Source organism: Urocampus carinirostris, chromosome 13 (genome assembly GCF_059441175.1).
Source record: "Urocampus carinirostris isolate Australia breed hairy pipefish chromosome 13, RoL_Ucar_1.0, whole genome shotgun sequence".
Classification (NCBI taxonomy): Eukaryota; Metazoa; Chordata; class Actinopteri; order Syngnathiformes; family Syngnathidae; genus Urocampus; species Urocampus carinirostris.
The window spans coordinates 2864829-2885196 of record NC_142361.1 but is presented as its reverse complement, the minus strand read 5'-3'; the positions used below and the strand labels follow the sequence as shown (position 1 = coordinate 2885196).

Here is a 20368-nt window from a genome sequence, read left to right as displayed (position 1 = left end):
CTCTTGATCGTCAGTAAGCCCAGCTTCTTTATTTTGCATGCAGTGCAGTTTTTATTTTTCAAACCAGTACGACAATTACGGCAAACATTATTCCACTTGCGTTTGTATGGCACGGTGAGTTTGTTCAGGTGTATGACTGCATTCACTCAACTGTTAAAATAATTCTGTTAACACATGAAAATTGTTCTTTGACCATTCTTTGTGAATAAAATATGTTTTGGTTAAAAAAAGTACCCTTGTCATCCGTGATTATATAAAATCTAACGTAGTCCGAATGATACTGAGAAACAAAGCCAACAATTTTTGGTTTAAATCCTTTTATTGATCCAGCCCACTTGAGAAAAGAAAGTCAGAGCCAAACTGAATTTGGCATTCCTGGTTTATAAAATTAGGGTGCTTGTTTGTTAAAATTAACGAGTTAAAATCAAAATGTTTGCTTTTCATAGCCATAAACAAATATATTATTTTGTATTGTCTCGAGGTCTTGAGATTTCAGCCTTTTGTTGATGTAGATGGGGATGGGACTAGGGTCGGTGGGGGGTCTTTGGTGGTTGAAGAATATAACCGTGATTCAGTAGTTAATCAATAGTTTTGCCAACAACTGTATATTTACCTTGCATTTTTGAAAATGAAACAAGTGACAGATATGCCAGTGCCAAGCCTAAAGTATGACATCAAGCCCACGTCACATATTATTCCAACTGACCGGACCCCCTTACGTCCACCAGTACATCTGCCACCTCCCCATCTTCTCTGCAGTGATGGCACCACGTGAAATGTAATGTGATCAGGCCGTGGAGAAAGTAGATTAGGGGCCAAGTTGGTCATAATTGACAGCAGTGACTAGAGACAGAGCCCGCCAGGAAGGGGAAGTAAGCATTATTGTGTGGATGTTGATGGAATGTTTTGATGGAGAAACGTTCCTTTGGACCCAGACCAATGTTACCAAATGTGTGTGATTGTATTTGGGAGTGTCTTGCATCTTAAATTCGTTGAATTACCGTACTTTCTGCGCTATAAAGAACACGGGATTATAAATCGCACCCCAAAAAAATGTTTTGTGATATGTTTTTCATTCGTAAGAGGCACTGGACTATCTACCCACCTATCCACCTACCCGACTATCCACCACAGATAAAAGTCGTCAACTACACACCTAAATAATGTGCGTACATAGAGTATTACTCAAAGTTCAGGCAAACGTGGTGACTTCGAATAAGTTAAAGATCTGCTTGATGATGGGGGAATACCCCGAAGATTTAAGTGTCTCCTGTGGTCTGCTGCTTCATTTGATTAGTCAAGCCAAGAGCCACGTCATTATCCCAGTAGAGGACTGATGACATCATTGAGACGCTTTGTCCTGGGGATCACAGATAAGAAAAAAATGATACACTGCATGTAGCATTTTAAATCAAACAAAGTCGGGCCTGAGGGAGAAAGACGATATGATGGACAATTGCAATGTATGAGCAGTTTATTAAAACTACAAAGGTCAATGGAACTACCGTTTATTGAAAAGCATGGATCTTTGAAATTTGTGATTTTTGTCTTAAATAAATAAATAAATGCACTAAATAAACAACTAGAGGCATTCAGGGGATAACAATAACATACTTTTGTATTCTTTGATAGTAATTTGTAAATGCTAAATGGTCTGCATTTATATAGTGCAAGTCATTAAGACCTCCCAAAACACTAAACACACTCACACACCAATAGCAGCAAAAGACATGCAAGCCGCCTACCTGCTTACCAGGGGAATTAGGGATTGTCAGTGTCTTGCCGAAGGACACTTCGACTTTTAACTTGGCATTGATCTCATGAGAACAAACGTTATGGTTAAAAAACGAAGAAAAAAACATTATGCGATCCCTTCTCAAGGTTTCTTAATTTTCTTAATGTTGAGGTTTTTAGAGGTTTCAGATCAGGGAATGTTGTAATTGGTGTTTGTGCTGTCCTTTGAGACTTTTGTGATTAAGGGCTCTAAAACTGAGTTTTACTCGATTTATGGTTATGGTTTGAACAAATTTATTGACACTAATAACAGAAAACAATCTTGACAATCTCAACAGCAATCAAGCACATTCACAATATTATATTTCAACATGACGTTTAACAGCAAACACAATGTGAGGTTTGAACAACACTTCTCGAAAATCTTAATTCTAATCAAGCATATTCACAATTTCGTTATATAACATCTTTGTTAGTGTCAATAGATCCGTCCAGGCCAAAGTCGATTGTTTTTGGTCCAAAACGTTTAAACATAAGTAAAAAGTATAAAACACAAATGAAGTAGTGTCAACAAAACATAACCTCAAACCCATCTACACACACAAGGTCTAACCCCACTCTTGCTGACATCATTACTGTTGTCATTATACGCTTGAAAAATTATAAATATATACATTCTTAAAACAAATCCACAATAACAGCAATTATGACAATGAACATAAAACGGCAAAAAACACAAAACAACAACAAAAATAAAAGTATAACCTTATTAGGCTCCTAAAATAATTTCAAAGAAAAACAGATAAATGCATAAATTAACAACACATCTATACAAAATTAAATTCCGACCTCTGGTAAGCAAAATAAGATTAGGAATAAGAAGCAAAATAAATATAATTTACAAACAATTACCAATTCTTATACAATGTTCCTAAGGCAAACTGTTTTTTATGATGGTATTTAAATTTATCTACAATACTTTGAATTTGGAGGAAGCACTTCAAATTTGAACATGCCTTAAGCACTTCTTTTGAAAAGGGAGAAAGACTCTTTAGGAACGCTAAAATAATCTATGTCATAACCCGAACAGAAGCGTTACGTTTTCACACAAGTTTTATCTTACGAGAATGGGGCAATCATGCACGTGAACACAAACGCCAGTGATTCGGCAATCGCTGGGCGGAAGAAGTGAGACAGATAAGTCAGGCGCGGGAAAACAGGAAGCCAGAGGCAGACGAGATCGAAACCGGACCGGACAGACGGGATCGATACAAGATACATGAGCAGATACCGGACAGGACGAGACAGACGGGATCAATACCAGATACTGGAGCAAGATACCAGACAGGATGGGACTAACGGAATCGATACCGGATACTGGAGCAAGATAACAGACAATGCAGGAGAGACGTAATCGATACCGGACACTGGAGACTAGAGGAAGATACCGGGCAGGACGAGACAGGCGGGATAAATTCCAGATACTGGAGCAAGATACCGGACAGGACGAGACAGACGGGGTTGATATCAGATACTGGAGCAAGATAACAGACAAGGAAGGACATAAGGAATCAATACCGGGTACTGGAGACTAGAGTAAGATACCGGACAGGACGAGACACATGGGGGTTGATACCGGTTACTGGATACTGGAGCAAGATGTCGGACAGGACGAGACAGACGTGATCGATACCGGATACTGGAGCAAGATACCGGACAGGACGAGACAGACAGGGTCGATACACGAGCAGGATACCGGACAGAGTCAAAATACAAGTCTTACAAGTGCGGAGGTTCATTGACGGACCGACAAGGAGTTTGTCGGTCCGTCAACGGAGGAGTGTACACAGGCCCAAAACAAGGAGCCTAAATAGGAGGTAAGCCAATCAGCCAATGAGGAGCAGCGGGCGCCAAATGGGCGGGCCCAAGTGAGGGCAATGGGCAACTGTGACAGAACCCCCCTTAAGGGACAGTTCCAGAAGTCCCATAAAACAAAATACGGTGGTCTTCAGAATTAGCCGATGCCCCGGAGGAAGGTGGCCTCACTTCAGCATCCGGAGGCGTGTCAAGAGCCGGACCAGGAAGAGGCTAAACGAGCAGGCAGACATCGCAGGCTGGCAGACGGGCCTCATGTCGGGCGGGCCAATGGGCGTCGAGTCAGGCGGGCCGGCGGGCAGGCAGGCGGACGAATCGGGCAGTCAGACGGTTGATTCGGGCAGGCAGACGGACGGTTTGGGCAGGCAGACGGGCGAGTCGGGCCGGCGGACGGGCGAGTCGGGCCCGTGGACGAGCGAGTCGGGCCGGCGGACGGACGAGTCAGACAGGCAGTCGGGTGTGGCAGACAGGTAGACGGACGTGGCAGGCAGGCATATGGGCGTCACAGAAAAGGGCGATGGGCGTGGCAGATAGGCCGCTGGTGTTGTGCCGAGAAATGCATCCCTGCCGAGATTTGCATCCCCTCGCTACTATAACCTACTATAACCGCGTTTTATCTCACTTTTATTTCACTTTTCGGGAATGTAATGGCGAACATATAGCCAAAACCACTTCGTCTTGCATTTGTTGGGAATGTAATACAACTTAAACCATTCCGTCTTTGTATTTGTTGTGAATGTAATCAAACGGTAATGCACACCGTATATAAATCATTTTTGAGGACTGTTATGCACTCTACCGTAAAGCTTATTATGCTGAAATAAGCTTTATGGCAGAGTGCATAACTGTTTCAATACGAGGAATTTGTATAGAAAAAGGCCAAATAAACATGTTACTTGCTCAAAAGTGATTTGTTCGCCATTACATTCCCGAAAAGTGATATAAAAGTGAGATAAAACGTGGTAAAAGTGGTTGTTGTAGCGAGGGGATGCAAATTTTGGCAGGGATGCATTTCTCGGCATAACACCGGCCGCAGTAGACAGGCTGACGGGCCGACGGGAACCTCGGACAGATTGGCGCAAAGTTTCCCCGGAACACCCATTCGAGGCACAGCAATTCCCATGACGGGCGAGTCCGTGGGACGAATGGGCGAGGGGCACCACAGCACGGCATGAGGAGAGTCCCCAGGAGGCGGGCCTGATGCTCGTAGTTGATGCTCTGTGAGTTTAGCTAAATGCTCCTGCTCACCCTGCATGAGCTGTTGTCGTTGCTGGAACAGCAGCAGAAGGGCGGTGACGTCACCTGACAGTCGCCGGACCTCGCCCTCAGTCCGCGCTTGTGTGAGCGTTCGCTGGGTCTATTTCTGGTTAGTCCGTACCGTCAGAACCCGAACAGACGGAGTACCCAGATGCGTAACATTTTCACACAAGTTTTATTTTACGGAAATGTGGCAGTCATGCACTTGAACACAAACGCCAGTGATTCGGCGATCACTGGGCAGAAGAAGTGAGACAGAGAAATCAGGCGCGGGAAAACAGGAAGCCCGAGGCAGACGAGATCGAAACCGGACAGGACATCGATACCAGATACAGGATACACGAACAGATATCGGACAGGACGAAACAGAGGAAATCGATACCTTATACTGGATACACGAGTAAGATACCTAACAGGACGGGATTGACGGGATTGATACCGGATAATGGAGCAAGATACCGGACAGGACGGGACAGACGGAATCGATACCGGATACTGGAGCAAGATACCGGAAAGACGAATCAATAACGGGTACACGAGCAAGATACCGGACAGGACGAGACAGACGGGATCGATACCGGATACTGGAGACTGGAGCAAGATATCGGACAAGGCAAGATAGACGGGGTCGATACAGAGTGAAAATACAAGTCTTGAAAGTGCAGAGGTTCGTTGATGGACTGACAAGGAGTGAATGAGAGCACTGAGTTTAAATAGGAGGGAAGCCAATCAGGCAACGAGCAGCAACGGGCGCGAAACAGGCGGGCCCAAGAGAGAGCGATGGGCAACCGTGACAAAATATAAATATGTATTGTTTTCAATTGAGAAAATAAAAACAAATTATCGTATATAAAACTAAAATCCAAGGATAATCATGATAACCAGTAAACCAGTCTTACAGAAGATTGAAAAATCCAACACTTTCATTTCAAATATTCAAGCAATGTCTTAATCTTACTCAATCTTATATGGTTTGTTATTCCATTTAAATAAAATTGCCAATTGTACACAACAATTTATGGTAATGGAGGAATTTGATAAATGAAAAAATGAAGAATTACAAATGTATACATAGGACAAACTTTACCATGTATTGGTAAATAATTATCCTCCAAGGCCGTAATATTTTTCTTTTTTTCCTTTCAAAATGATATACAGTACAACCATTTTTCAGATTTGCAGGCAAGTGTATATTGTAATGTACTAAAGATGTTCACAGAGCAATTGCACCACTCAACTGGAACTGAACCATTCAAAGGAAAATCTCTCTTTTCTGTCTCGTATTGGCAGAACATTATACTTTTTATGATTTAATTTGAATCTTGAAACAACAGCAAACATTTTTATTTCAATAATCAATGCTTCCAAAAAAATTGTTTTCGTTGTATATGACAATGTTGCATTATCTGCAGGCATTACCTGTTCATTAAAAAACTAATATGTTTGAATTTCTACTAATATTAAGGGATAATATCTTAATAAGTGTCCATCCATCCATCCATCCATTATCTGCAACGCTTATCCTCCGTAGGGTCGCGGGGGTGCTGGAGCTCATCCTAGCTACCCTCAGGCAGTGGGCAGGGGACACCCTGAACTGGTTGCCAGCCAGTCGCAGGGCACACAGGGACAGACAATTTGCTCGGCCAATCAACCTGACATACAAATGTTATGAATGTGGGAGGAAACCGGAGTCCCAGGAGGAAACCCACGCAGACACCGTGAGAACATGCAAACTCCACATGGGAAGGCTGCGGTAGCTGGACTGGAACCCTAACCACTGCGCCAGCGTCCGGCCATCTTAATAAATATGATAAACAAATATGATGATAAAGAACATTTCTGAAGTATCCATGTGTAGAGGAAAATATATACAATATACAGTACAACAGGGGTCACCAACCCTTTTCAAGCTGAAAGCTACTTTTTGCACCACGTTGGAGACCACTGCAGTTTGACTGTCACTAAGAGTGGGCGGATGTATACAAATATCGATATTAATGATTCCCAAGATAGCACTTGGATCGGATCAATACTATGGTCTTGGGATCGATATTGTGTTCCCATTACAACCATCACTATGATAATGTTGTTGGTGGGTCGTAAGGTTATGCATACATTATACCTCCCCTGTGAGTGATCAATAATGAAAAATACAATTATCCCAATTAATTTGGAATCTAGAACAGTTTGTATTTGGATAAAGTTTAGAAAATTCTATTCCTTAACACAACGTTAAAAGACGATTGCTGGAGTTTGTAAAAAAAGTATTTTGTTAGGATTTTCATACCAGCTCACGGTTAGGGATCCATGGGGTATTTGTTAATAGGGGTCTTGTTTTGGGCCTGTGTGCAACAATTAGATGTCCAGAGCTCGTGCTTACATCCTGAATGAATGAAGAGCATAAATACATTTGGTGGCAATTACGCAACAACCAGCCAGCCATCTTATATTAAGTTGCTTGTTAACCCAATCAAAAATACCTCTTTGAAAATCCATATAACATTTATACTTTTTCATATCTATCTCTCTCTCTCTCTCTCTCTCTCTCTCTCTCTCTCTCTCTCTCTCTCTCTCTCTCTCTCTCTCTCTCTCTCTCTATCTATCTATCTATCTATCTGTTTTGGGGATGTGCAGTCTCAAACAGCCAAATAAATATATTTCAGTAATGACATAATGGCAGTGGGCCACTTTCCTTCCGGTTGATGCCAGCCATGCAGCATTGTGTGGCAGGCAGGTATCATTAACATTGTTAGCAATGTGAAAGCCGTCACCATCTTTTCCGCAGTGACATGTCAAAATGTCTTGAGAGGACTCACAAGAGTGCAGAAATGTTGATGGGTTCGTAGGGATTAGTTTATAAAAGTTGTTTTCCTTGATTTTTTTCAACCTGGTAACTATCATGCAGGTTTGATTGACATCGAGAGAAGTGTACTTCACAATGCTATTGTCATTAAGTATGATAACTTGTATTCTTTTATCCTTAATAAAATATTATTATGTCCATATATTTTTTTCCCCGCACCATACGACCTGAGACATGTAAAGAATAGTCAATTGTTGGAATGCACAACTACTTTGTCGTACAGATAACGCTTAACTATTGATAAGCAGTTTGTGGATAACTGGTTATATCATACATTCAGCTTTTTCGGGGATCCTTTATTCTGGCTTGAGAAGCCTTGCAATCCGGAAATCTGAACTACTTACGCGTTATGGCAGGATGACCTAACTTTAAAGCAGGAACTAACAAGCGAAACAGACGGTTAGGGGTAAGCAAATCAATTACCATGTTCTTAACAAGAGATTCATGAGTGCTAAACCTGACTTGTTTGGCTTTTTTTTGGTCTGAAACATTTGAATTGAGATGTAACTAGTGTTCAGATGTTATGCAATAACACTTACGTAGAAAGTAGCACAGTAAAAGAGATTCACAAAGCGGATGTTTAATGATAGGTCAGGTGTTTTGTGTCGTTTTTCTTAGGCTTTACATATAAACACAGCACAATTTTTGGTCAAAAACAGTGGAAAAAAACATGAAATCTCCTCATCACAAGTGGGTGGTGTCTGTGTCATCATCCACAGACTTTGGTCCTGGGAGTTTGAGGGTTCTAAACAGTATCTTAGCTGTTCCTAGGACTCTGCTCTTCTGGACTGAGCTTTCAGATGTTGTTCCTGGGATCTGTTAGAGCCACTACTCCAGTTTCGGGGTTACTGTCCAGAGTTCCCCGACTATCACAGAGGCCCCACTGGCCTTGACCCTTTACATCTGTTCCAGCTGCTCTTTCAACCATTGGTCCTTCTCCATTTTCTCGTGTACCTTCTTCCTGATATTGGTGTCAGCTGGGATTTCCACATTTATTATCACCACTCTCTTCTTCTCTTTGTCCACAACCACTCCGGTTGGTCAGCCAGGACCTGCTTGTCAGTCTGGAACCACAGGATCTTGGCCCTGTTGTTCTCAGTGACCATCAAGTGTACATGTTTGAATTTAATTGAATAAATCTAAATGTTTTGTACTCTTTGGCAAGTCAACACGGTCATGAAATTTGCCTCATGTGAAACGGCATTAGGAAACCTCCGGGCCATAATTTGACAGACAATATGTTTCCTCGCTGAAGTTTCCCTTCTATGTCTGTATTTATCTTGCTTTATTATCGCTACTTCTGTGTAAAGCTAATATATTTTTCTTGACCAAAGCATGTGTGCTATTCAGTATTGGATCACTTGTTCAATGTTTAGCAGTGATGTATTTATTATGAACCAACACAGGATCATATATGTTTGAACGTTCTGCAATATTCACATTATATTATGTTGCTTACACTAATATCTTGTTACTATTACTGTTATTATTGACAAAAAAGTAAGTATCGAATGATTGCGTGATAAAGTCAAGCTGTAGTCTCTCCAACACTACTTTTTTGAGACATGTCTGTCATCTACCATTTCAATATAATCCTACAGTAATATGACCTAAAATAAATACACAAAGGTGCTGTCCGGGATGTAAAAATGTAATATTTGCCAACGCCATCATCTGGCTTAACTCATCATTGAAGCCTCTTCAAGCTGCTTTTGTGGCTTGTGCAAGTACGTGTATCTCTAAAACGCTCTCAAATGAACTCTTATTTTTTTAATATTTTGGGGGTTTTACTTGGTGTTTAGACTGTATTTAAATTAGTCCATTTCTTATTTTCAACATTTTCATGCTACAATAACAGAAAAATGTGTGCACGGCCATGAAATCAATCCGTCTGTCGGTCTGTCGGTCTGTCGGTCTGTCGGTCTGTCGGTCTGCCTGTCTGTCTGTCTGTCTGTCTGTCTGTATGTCTGTCTGTCTGTTTCTTTCTAAAAAAAAGTGTGAGACGAAGCAAAAATCCAGTTTTCAGCAGGCTTTTGTTTACCATTTTCAGTTATTGCAGCAAATAAATAATTACTGTGCATGAAAATAACCGAATTACTGTATTTTCGATTCATCAGACTATCTCGCTAGTCCACTTATACTGATATATGCATCGACACAAACAAATATACATGCATACTAAGAGAATCATCTGATATTGTGCAGATCGCAGGATCAAAAAGAGTTAAAAATTCAAACAGACATTTGTCATATTTTTAGAAGTAACACTAAATGAAACATGTAGCAATTATTAAAAGGTCAACCTATATTTTAACATATTTTCTTTTTTATTGTTACCATTATATAATTACTTACTCAAAAATAACTGACAAAAATGTATGAAAATGTATTAAAATAATATTTATAAAGCAATATTATTACCATATATTTTATTAATGAGTTTTGAGTTGTTTTATATCAAATTTGGGGATTTTACTGACGTGATGTCATACTTATGACGCGTGTACTGTTACGTTTTTTGATTGGTCGAGAAGACGGAAGATGAAATAAGCCGGCAAAGTAAACATGTCGGCGGTCAATTGAAAAGTTGCTGCTAGTAAAATCTTAGCCAAGTGCGGTTCTGTATTTTTGTTTCATGTGTTTCAATTTTGATTTGCAGACAGACATCAACACGTTCAGTAAGACGAGGACTCCACAATAAGAGCCAGAATATTCGTTATTACCAGGTTGGTGTTTTGTTGTAGTTACTCATGTTAGCAGAGTTAGCATGCTAGTGCGGGTCGGGAGTGCATCACCGGTTATCCACTCATAAGTATAAATCACAAATGACACTTTTCGACCAAAACGAAACGGCGAGTTTAAACTTACGTTTCTTTAGATGCCATATTTAACATCATTGGATACAGTGAAAAGAATTACTCGTGATCATATATTTCAATTAACACATTGCTGAAGCGAAATCCTCTGCTTATTGTCAACCAATGTAGTTGTTTTATGCGAATATTTTCCCAGGGTTCCTACATATTGAAAAACAGGAACGATAACCCGGGGAGCTTTTACGTTAAAATTAACCTATTAAGATGTTGGGGTTGTTTATTCATCCATTTTCCCGCGGGGTTTTGCTGTATCCCCCCCCCCGAGCTGACATCGGGCCATGGGCAGGGTATCCACTGGACTGGTTGCCGGTGTTGTGCCCAATTCCGACTCCCGTACAGAATCCTCCCCCCCCCCGGCACAACAGGTGTTGTGCCCAATTCCGACTCCCGTACAGAATCCTCCCCCCCTCGCGTGAACGCGCATTCTGCTGCGCTTCCAACAAAAGCGTTAGTATTCTATATAAAACGCTTATTAAAACAATAAAGCGAGCTAATTATAACAATCGGGAGATCCTAGTCTATATAACGCGTTTATTTAAACATTAAAGCGCGAACAACAGTTTGTTTACACCGCGGGATCCAATGCAACCAGGGTTTCATTCACAATAAAAAATACATTACATGAGGCTATTATAGTACATCAAATAAAGGCTATTTGTGTACAATTAGTTGTGATCGCGGAAATCATAGCGTACATTGACGTTGGTGACTTTTTCATCCGCGTTAACAAACGTATTTTGTAGAATACGATCGCACTTTATTGTTTAAATAAACGCGTTATATAGACTAGGATCTCCCAATTGTTATAATTAGCTCGCTTTATTTAAAAAAAAAGCGTATTATATAGAATATGATCGCTTTTGTCGGAAGCGTACATTGACGTTGGTGACTTTTTCATCCGCGTCAACAAACGCATTTTGTAGAATACGATCGCACTTTAATGTTTAAATAAACGCGTTATATAGACTAAGATCTCTCAATTGTTATAATTAGCTCGCTTTATTGTTTTAATAAGCGTTTTATTTAGAATACGATCGCTTTTGTTGGAAGCGCAGCAGAATGCGCGTTCACGCGAGGGGGGGAGGATTCTGTTCGGGAGTCGGAATTGGGCACAACACCGGTCAATCGCAGGGCACACAGACTTACTACCATTTGTACACACGCACCCCCTTCCCTCTTTCCAATTATTAGTATAGATTATTAGGTATTTGTAAAGTGAACATAAAATATTCATGAACACAATTTCCTTCTCAGAAATAATGCTGATAACTGGAACTCATGTCGGACGTCGTGTATGAAGAGACAGCCACGATGATTGCCGCAGGGGAATTGCAGTTGTTTGTCCCATTCGGCCGTGATCACTGCAAGAACCACCCCAATGCATTCAATCTGCAGCTGCGGGAGCTGCAGCCGGCCTCCGAGCTCTGGTCATCAGACTGCGCCGCTGGCTTGGCGGGCTCCCTGCAGGAGGTCAGCTTGCAAGAGAGGGATAGGGTAAGATCCTGGACATTTTATACAGTTTTTCCCAACTGAGTCATGAATGTAGACATTTAGTCAAGTGTTTATTAGGACAAGTACAGTTTGTGACAGCCTGATACGTTTGGTCTACTGTCCTTTAGAAATTGAGAAAATTGTTTTCTCTTCTGAAATTATGTTTCAACAATCACCAGAACCTTAGTTTTTTTCTTTTTTTTTTCCTTTTACAAAACCATGAAATACAAGCTCAACTAACAAAGAATAGCATTTTCCATATCAGCTTCCAGTCTGCTAGTGTGGAGATTGATGGATTTAATCCACAGGAATGTTGGCAGCTCAGGAAGGGCTACATGGAATCCCTGGAGCAGGACTTGGATTTTGAAGAAGAGCTTTACACGGCAGGGAACGTGGTAGTGTGGACCAAGGGCAGTCAGGTGCAGGGCGCCGATGTTTACAAGGCGTTCACTGTGGACAGCCCGGTGGAGCAGGTTGGGGATTGGCAGATATAAAATATTAGTATGAATTTGTGTTAAAAATTGTGACAATAACATTTTTTCTTATATTTTCAGGCTTTATGGTGTGACTTCACTGTTCCTCAGAGTAAGAACAAAGGTACTTCATCATATAAGTTGTTTTAGAAAATATTATTTATTAAAGTGCATTCCATTCATCCCTCCATTATTTTCCACTGAAGCCCATAGTCCTTCCTCTCGTGTCCTCACAGATAGAAATATGAAAATATGAAATATGAAATTCCTGGTTTGTTTTAGGCCTGTTGTAAACTTTGGCTCATACAAATGTTACTAAGTTGTTCCCTTTGTAAGCCATGTTTGTGTTTAACAGAAGAAAATGTGGAGCACACTGTGTGTATTGTGCAGAATGGATGTATCAACGTTCATACAGTGACCGGCAAAGATTTTCTTTCACCTCTGCCATTTCAGGTTAAGCCGCCACCATACACCCCTCCAAATGGGAAAATAAGGGTGCTTAATTAAATGTAATTTCTCCCACAGGTGTCCAGAGCCTGGCCGACCAAGTTTGGACTTTTGCTAGAACGTAAAATCACTGCAGCTGATGAACAGGTCAGCCCCTCAGAGTAAGTACGACACATACTATCACAGATATACACTCGGATTGTCACCCACGTAAACAAAAACAGTCATACAACGTCCATTCCGGACTACAGAGTGCACTTGATTAAAAGCAGCATGCTCAAATTTAAGAAATACATTTTATCTGGACTTTGTAAAAGCTGTAGGCTTAAACGGCCATAACAATTAACTAATTCAGGTCCTATTCATACACTAAAAGTATGGCGCACACCTGGCGCCAACCGCTTAGAGAATTTAGCATCAACACTTTAGGCTGCCAAACCCCCGCATTCCTGACGCTATTTTTAATTGCTATGTTTTCCATTTTGCTTTGAATTGTTTACGTCACAAGTTTTCGAATCATGTGGCCATTCAAAATGGCGATTACGAAGACGAGCACATATTGACTTCTACAGGGATGTGATTTTTCCGCTAATTCGCGGAATTCCGCTTTTTTTTATCTCCAAAAATAAAATTTTAAAATTTCCGGTGTTTTAATTGGTAAAAAAAAACGATTTCGTCTCGACAGCATGCCATTTGAGTGTTTCCGTAACTGAAATGAAACGTACTTGCGATTGGTTGAAGTCTCGTGTTGACCAATAAACGCGCTTGTTATAGGAGTGTGCCATTGTTCATTTCTCACACGTTTTTGCCGGGTGTTTAAAGAAAGATGTCCGTGATCGAACGCAAAGATGCTCCGCGAGCTAAAGAAATTGATAAGATTGTAAAAAACAAGTTTCGATGGGACTGGTTGGAGAAGGAATTATCTACGAATGTTGGAAAGAAGACTGTGACGAATTTGTTCAATGACTTTATTCGGAAGATCGATCGTGCCGGGAAAGCACTTTGCATTTGGTGTCATGATACCATCGACTATGGTGGGAGAGGTTTCAAAGCTCTTGAAAGTCACGCAAAGAGCAAAAAACACGTGAAAGAACTCCAGTCAAGAACGACAAATTATTCCATCGCTGGAAGTTTCGGTGCCCAAACGAAAACTCCAAAACTTTACGGCCTCCATCCCTTATTGACATCACAATCGGAAGCGGTAATAAAGAGACGTGATCCACCCCAACAACCTGTACCAGTTGCTGATAGAGTCGTGAATTTTGAGGTAGGTGGTAAACTTTTCAAATTTATTTGACAGTTTTCCCATTTTTTTCGAAAATATTATAACGTAATAAAAATGGCCATAAATATTTAACAATTACAATAATAGATTTTCATGTGTACATTACACCAACACTTTACTGTAGGGCCTATACTTATTGTACTTTCATTTATCAAATACTTGGATACGCTGCTATTAAAGAAATAAATTATTACATTTAAAATATGATTTAGGAAATTTAAAAATATTATTAAGCCTAATAGTAATCAAAACTATTGTCAGTATTTATATTTTTTAAATTAAGTACTTGTATGATATTCTACCATTGATTTTCTTAATGGCCACGATATTATTATGGTACATAATTTACTTAATATTAATAACATGGTTAATCATTGACACAAACTCAAATGAATGCTGCATGTTTGCACTTTTTAGGTTTCAAGATGTTGAGTGTCTTGATGTATGCAGTTACAGAGATGATCTTAGTCGAATGCATGATTGTGTTTTTATCAGAGCTTGCTGCATGAGGTATTTTATGTTTTTGTTATCCATTATGTATTAAGAATGATTGATTAAATGATTTATTGCATGGTAAATATTATTTCCAATGGTTTGTAGCTAATTTTCAACATTTTTTTGAACTGAACAACAAAGCCAACCAACTCCGAGAAAATGATATTTTCTATGGTGGTGTCACCAGCAAACTGATGGATTCTTCTAACAAGTTGTCAGTTGTGTTCAAGTTCAAAGCCAAAGCCAAGGCAGCATATCTGGCATGTGGTCTGTACCTTCAGAAAAAGTTGCCCATGAACAGCAAGCTTCTGAGAGCAGCCTCTGCCATTGACCCACTTGCCAGAGGACACAGCTCAACTTTAAACCAACTGAAGAAGCTGTCGTCGTTGGTCACCAATGTCCTTGATGAGTCAGAGCTGGGGAACTATGATCTCGAGGTGAGAGAATACCAGTTGGACAGTGAGTTGCCAACACCTTTGGACTCAGAGGGGAAGGCAATTGCACTGGATCGTTGGTGGGCCCAAGTCTTTGCTGTTGGAAGATACCCAACCCTGGCCAAGATGGTGAAGGCTCTCATGAGTTGCTTCCATGGGCCGCAAGTAGAGGGGGCTTTTAGTGTCATGGGTGATGTCCTGAACCCCAAAGCATGCAGAATGGACATAGCCACATACAGTTCTATCCAGACTGTAAAATATGCCCTAAGAGCAAGAAATACCACCTCTGTCAGCCATTTTGGAAGGAAAGACATTCTGATGGATCCTGTGCAGTCCATACTGTGCCTAAATCTGAGGACATCCTCCAAAAGGTACAGGGAGGAGAAGGATGCAGAAGCAGCTATGTTGTCTGCAAAACGAACAGAACTTGCTGTGAAACAGGACACCCAAATGAGCAAGGCTGCCTCAAGAAGAACCATCAAAGCTGCACAGAAGCAGGCTAGAAAGACCCATTCCAAAGCAATGAAGTCTAGGAGGAAGTAGTGTTTGGGTCATGTGAATGGATTTAGCTGTGTCCCGACGGATCACCACCTTATCGTGGTGGGGCACTTTGCGCGTCTCCATGACCCCCAGAGCTATGTCGGCGGGAGTTTCGTACTCCTGGTAGGGTTACCCAAGCCGAACAGGTCGAAGGGTAGAGTCCAGACTAAGAGTGATCCCAAAAGCTGGTGGCGGCACGCTTTGAGGCGGTTTCCTACAGACCTGGATCCCGTTAGCCGCCTGCAGTTGTAGAAAGATGCCGGTCGTCTAGGGTCTCCCTTGCCACTGGAACCATCTTCTTTACAATTAAGATAGTGGCGTTGGGGAAATGTTTTTTAATGTGACTGATTTTGAGTTGACTTAAACTGTAATTTTATATGGGATAGTTCAATATACATTGAAAATTTATGCTGTTGTCTTGTCTATTTCTTTGTCATCTGAGTGCATTGAAAGTACTTAAAAAAACCCATGAGCTCCGGGGGGGGGCTTCGCCCCACTTTTCCCCCCACCAGGGCACTGCCCTGGTCCTACCTGGTTCCCCCCCCCCCCCCCCCCCAGCTAGCAATCACCCCCCCCCCCCCCCCCCGCTAATTTTCAGATAATTTCACTTTGGTCAAATCACATCCCTGCTTCTATGTCGAAAGAAAATGCGAGCGAGCGCTGCATCGCTTAGATCAGGGGTAGCGAACAAGTTTGACACAAAGAGCCGAAATTTTTAACTGTGAGAGTAAAAGAACCACACCGCATACTGACCTGCCATGACAGACACACACATAAACACACACAATTAAAAACATATTATTTCCCATAACACACTCCTCTCCTTACAATACAACAAGTATTGTTCTTTTGTTGATATCAAGGAAAGTGTCATTAAACAACCCCCAAAAAAACTAAACACAAAACAAGGCAAAGAGCCACAGTATATAAAAAAATATGATGAGACAAAGAGCGCATTCTTATTGGCCAAGAGCCGCATGCAGATCTAGAGCCCCGTGTTAGTCGCCACCCCTGGCTTAGATTGTTAGATGGCTGTGCCAAAGTAACCATACTGTGGAGATGAGTGCCAGTTTGTAATGAGACCTCTTTCTGTGTCATGGGCAGTTTCTGCGGTAACGGACCAAATTGCATTCGCCTGTTATCGTTCCTCAAAGATGAAAGAAAACTTAAGTGACTTGACATTGATGCAGACTATAAGGAACGAGAACTTAAAAGTTTTTTATAGATCATTCCACTGCTATTCAATTCCAATGTATAAATTAAAGACTTGATTTGTGGGGTAAAAAGTTTAAATATTGTGAGTACATTGTAAATCTTGAATTAAAAAAAACTATCAAGCCTCCCTTTTGCTTCTGGTATGTGTTATTTGAATAATGTTGGCAAAAACATGGATTCATTTCTTATTTGAAAGAGCGTCATACATCAGACATCACATAAGTGTTTTGTATTTAGAGCGCATCTGTTGTGAAAAAAAGGAGATGGCCATTTTCCTCGGTGCCAACACAAAAAAATGATTAGCCGCACCATATATAAAGCTGCAGTGTTTAAAAAGTAGCAAAAAAGTCGATTTTTGTGGTCCGGAATTTCTGAAACGTACTTCCTCATAACGTATGTTTGCATGTTGCTCATTGACACAGCTTGAATATTCCTCCACAGCGAGTCGCTTCCCAGCTTGTTCAGCATGCTACATCCGATAGATGAGGTGGCCCCAGTGGTGTGCAAACACGCCGGTAATACAAAAAAATCTGCTGTCCTGAATGGACCATCGGACAGGACTATGATGTATTATTTCAGCGTTTCCATTTTCACACCTAGGTCCATTTGACAGCACTCACGTGGAGTACATGTCCGACTCCACCACGAAGATTGTCTTCACCTTTTGCCAGCCTTCTATTGTTGTGTCTTATGACACTGAGCAAGGAACACACGCTGTGTGGAGCTTGCGGACAGTCACACGTGAGGTGGGCACTGAAATACTTATCAGATATATCTATCTATCTACCCAGGTCATATCCCCCGAGAGGGGTGACCGACAGCGAGACAAACACATAAAAAACAAAGAAAATAAAAAAAGGGAAAGGTAGCAAAAACACACACACACACACACAAAATTTTGGACCATGGCCAACCCAAATGCCCAAACACACAAACAAGTTAAGCATCTCGGCACCCAAGTTGGTCATGCTTTCGTCCCTCGAGATGAAACGGGACACAAGAAAGCGGCCATGTCACTCGTCAGGGTGACACAACGCACTCTTCTGTTCAACAGCAGGGCCAGACAGCTTTCACTGGTTTACCCCTGCCACATCATACAGGTGCCCTGCCCAAACATTGGAACGCATCTAAACATCCCACTATTCTTTTACAACACCTCTCCACTCATTTCTATCACCAACAAGAGCCCGAGCTTCCACTATATTTAGACTTATTCCTGCAGTGCACTCATAACACCATCCATCCACGTCAATCGCGCCCTTTCCTCTTGGTCTCCTTCCATTTACTTCTGCTCCGTAGATCATCTTCAACATTCGCTCCTCATCCATCCTCTCAATGTGTTCAAACCAACCGAGTACACTCTTATCCACTCCCTTGCTCAGTTCCACTACTATTAGTTCTGTCTCAGACAATTTCATTTCTCAATCTATCCAATCTTGTCACTCCTAACATACTCCTCAAACACTTCATCTCAAAAACATTTAATTTCCTTCTCAAATCTGCGTTCAGGCTCAAAGTCTGCACCATACAACACAGTCCGCACAATCACACTCTCACACAGTCCCCTCTTAACATCCATACTCATACTCTTGTTGCACATCACTTTCCTCAGAGCACCCAAAACCTTGCTTCCTTGATTCACTCTGTGCAATACCTCGCACTCCATTCCACCAACTGCAGCCACATCACAACCCAATTACCCAAAGCTTTCAACTTCTTCCAGCATCTGTCCATGCAACCTTATTTCTAACGCCATGCCCACTCCATCATGTGAACACTTCATCACCTTACTCTTCCCAACATTCACACATAACTTACGCCTATCACATACTCTTCCAAACTCCGTTACCAACCTTCTCAATGTTTCCTCAGAATCAGCCAGAAGCGCTGTGTCATCTGCAAACAGCAACTGACTTACCTGCCACAATGTTCCACTGTTGTCCATCATCTCTACACCTCTCCCAAATACTCTTGCATTCACCTCTCTCACTACACCATACATGTACACATTAAACAGCCATGGTGACATCACACACCCCTGTCTCACACCAGTCAGCACAGGGAACCACTCACTTGTCTCACTCCCTACTCTTACACATGCTTTGCTGTTCATATAAAAACTCTTCAATGCTTCCAACAACTTTCCACCCACTCCATACGTTACCATCACTTGATACAACACCTTTCTATCAACTCTGTCATACGCCTTTTCCAAGTCAATTAACGCCAAATAAACATCCTTACCTTTTGCAAAATATTTCTCACACACCTGTCGTACTGCAAACACCCGATCCACACATCCTCTTCCTTTCCTGAAACCACTCTGCTCCTCCATCACCACCTCATCTGTTCTTCCTCTCACTCTCTTAATCAATACTCTTCGGTACAGCTTACCTGGCACAGACAACAAACTGATACCTCTCGAATTGCTACATTCATACTTGTCACCTTTACTCTTGTACAATGGTACCACACATGCACTACATCAATCAACAGGAACCACACCACTTAAAAAGCATACATTCAACAAGCGTACTAACCAGTCAATCATAGCCGTGCCACCTTTTTTCAAGCATTCAGCAGTACAACCATCCAACCCAGGCGCCCCCCCCCCCCTTCACTTATTTCACTGCCTCTTGCACCTCACATGTTTCCACAGGCTTCACATTTACATCACCCAACACGTGCATTTTCCCCATACGACCGATCGCCTCGACTCCCACTTCTCTCCCATCCTCCACATTTAGCAACTCCTCAAAATACTCTGCCCATCTCGTCCTGACTGCACAACTGCTACCAAGCAATCTATCGTCCTTATCTTTCACTTTCTCTTCCTTTCCAGACTTGCTCTTTCTTACTCTTTTCATTTCTTTCCAGAACACTTTTCTCCTTTCCTCAAAGATCACTCCTGTTTCGACACCATTCATCATTTGCTTTCCTTTTCGCTGCTTCCACTACCGCTTTTACCAACCTTTTCTTCACTTTATACCTTTCATAAGCATTTTTTCGCTCTGGTGCATTTTTAGTGCAACGTCAAGAAGGTAGATCAAGGGTCGGGAACCTTTTTGACCTAAAGAGCCACAAAAGCAAAATATTAAGATAATATTTTTGAGAGAGCCACACCATATATTTAATGAGAAAATTGAACAAAAGTTAATTCTTTATCTTGCAGCCACTACTCAAAGGCACGTCTCTTCTCTGTCACAGCCTTTGAGACCACATCATTCCACTATTCACTTCCTTTCCTAATACCTCGACCAACTTTTCTCATTTCACACACTTCTTTCGCACTCCTCAACACTGCCTTTTTAAACCACTTCCATTCCATTTCCACACTCTCCACTTCTCTTCAACTAATCCGTTCATACTCTTCCCATCAGAAG

The 20368-nt window shown here is 41.5% G+C and overlaps 1 protein-coding gene across 1 annotated transcript in view; it reads left to right on the top strand.

Annotated features, from left to right (window-relative positions):
* The first annotated feature begins 10295 nt into the window (after nt 1-10295).
* The window catches only part of anapc1 (anaphase promoting complex subunit 1), a 105811-nt gene continuing 95738 nt past the window's right edge, over nt 10296-20368 (top strand). The window contains exons 1-8 of the mRNA XM_088350915.1: nt 10296-10455; nt 11860-12099; nt 12405-12569; nt 12651-12693; nt 12925-13022; nt 13095-13177; nt 17427-17500; nt 17586-17731. Coding sequence (XP_088207041.1) covers nt 11884-12099; nt 12405-12569; nt 12651-12693; nt 12925-13022; nt 13095-13177; nt 17427-17500; nt 17586-17731 — 825 coding nt within the window. The 5' untranslated portion in view covers nt 10296-10455; nt 11860-11883. The remainder of the gene's footprint in view (nt 10456-11859; nt 12100-12404; nt 12570-12650; nt 12694-12924; nt 13023-13094; nt 13178-17426; nt 17501-17585; nt 17732-20368) is intronic.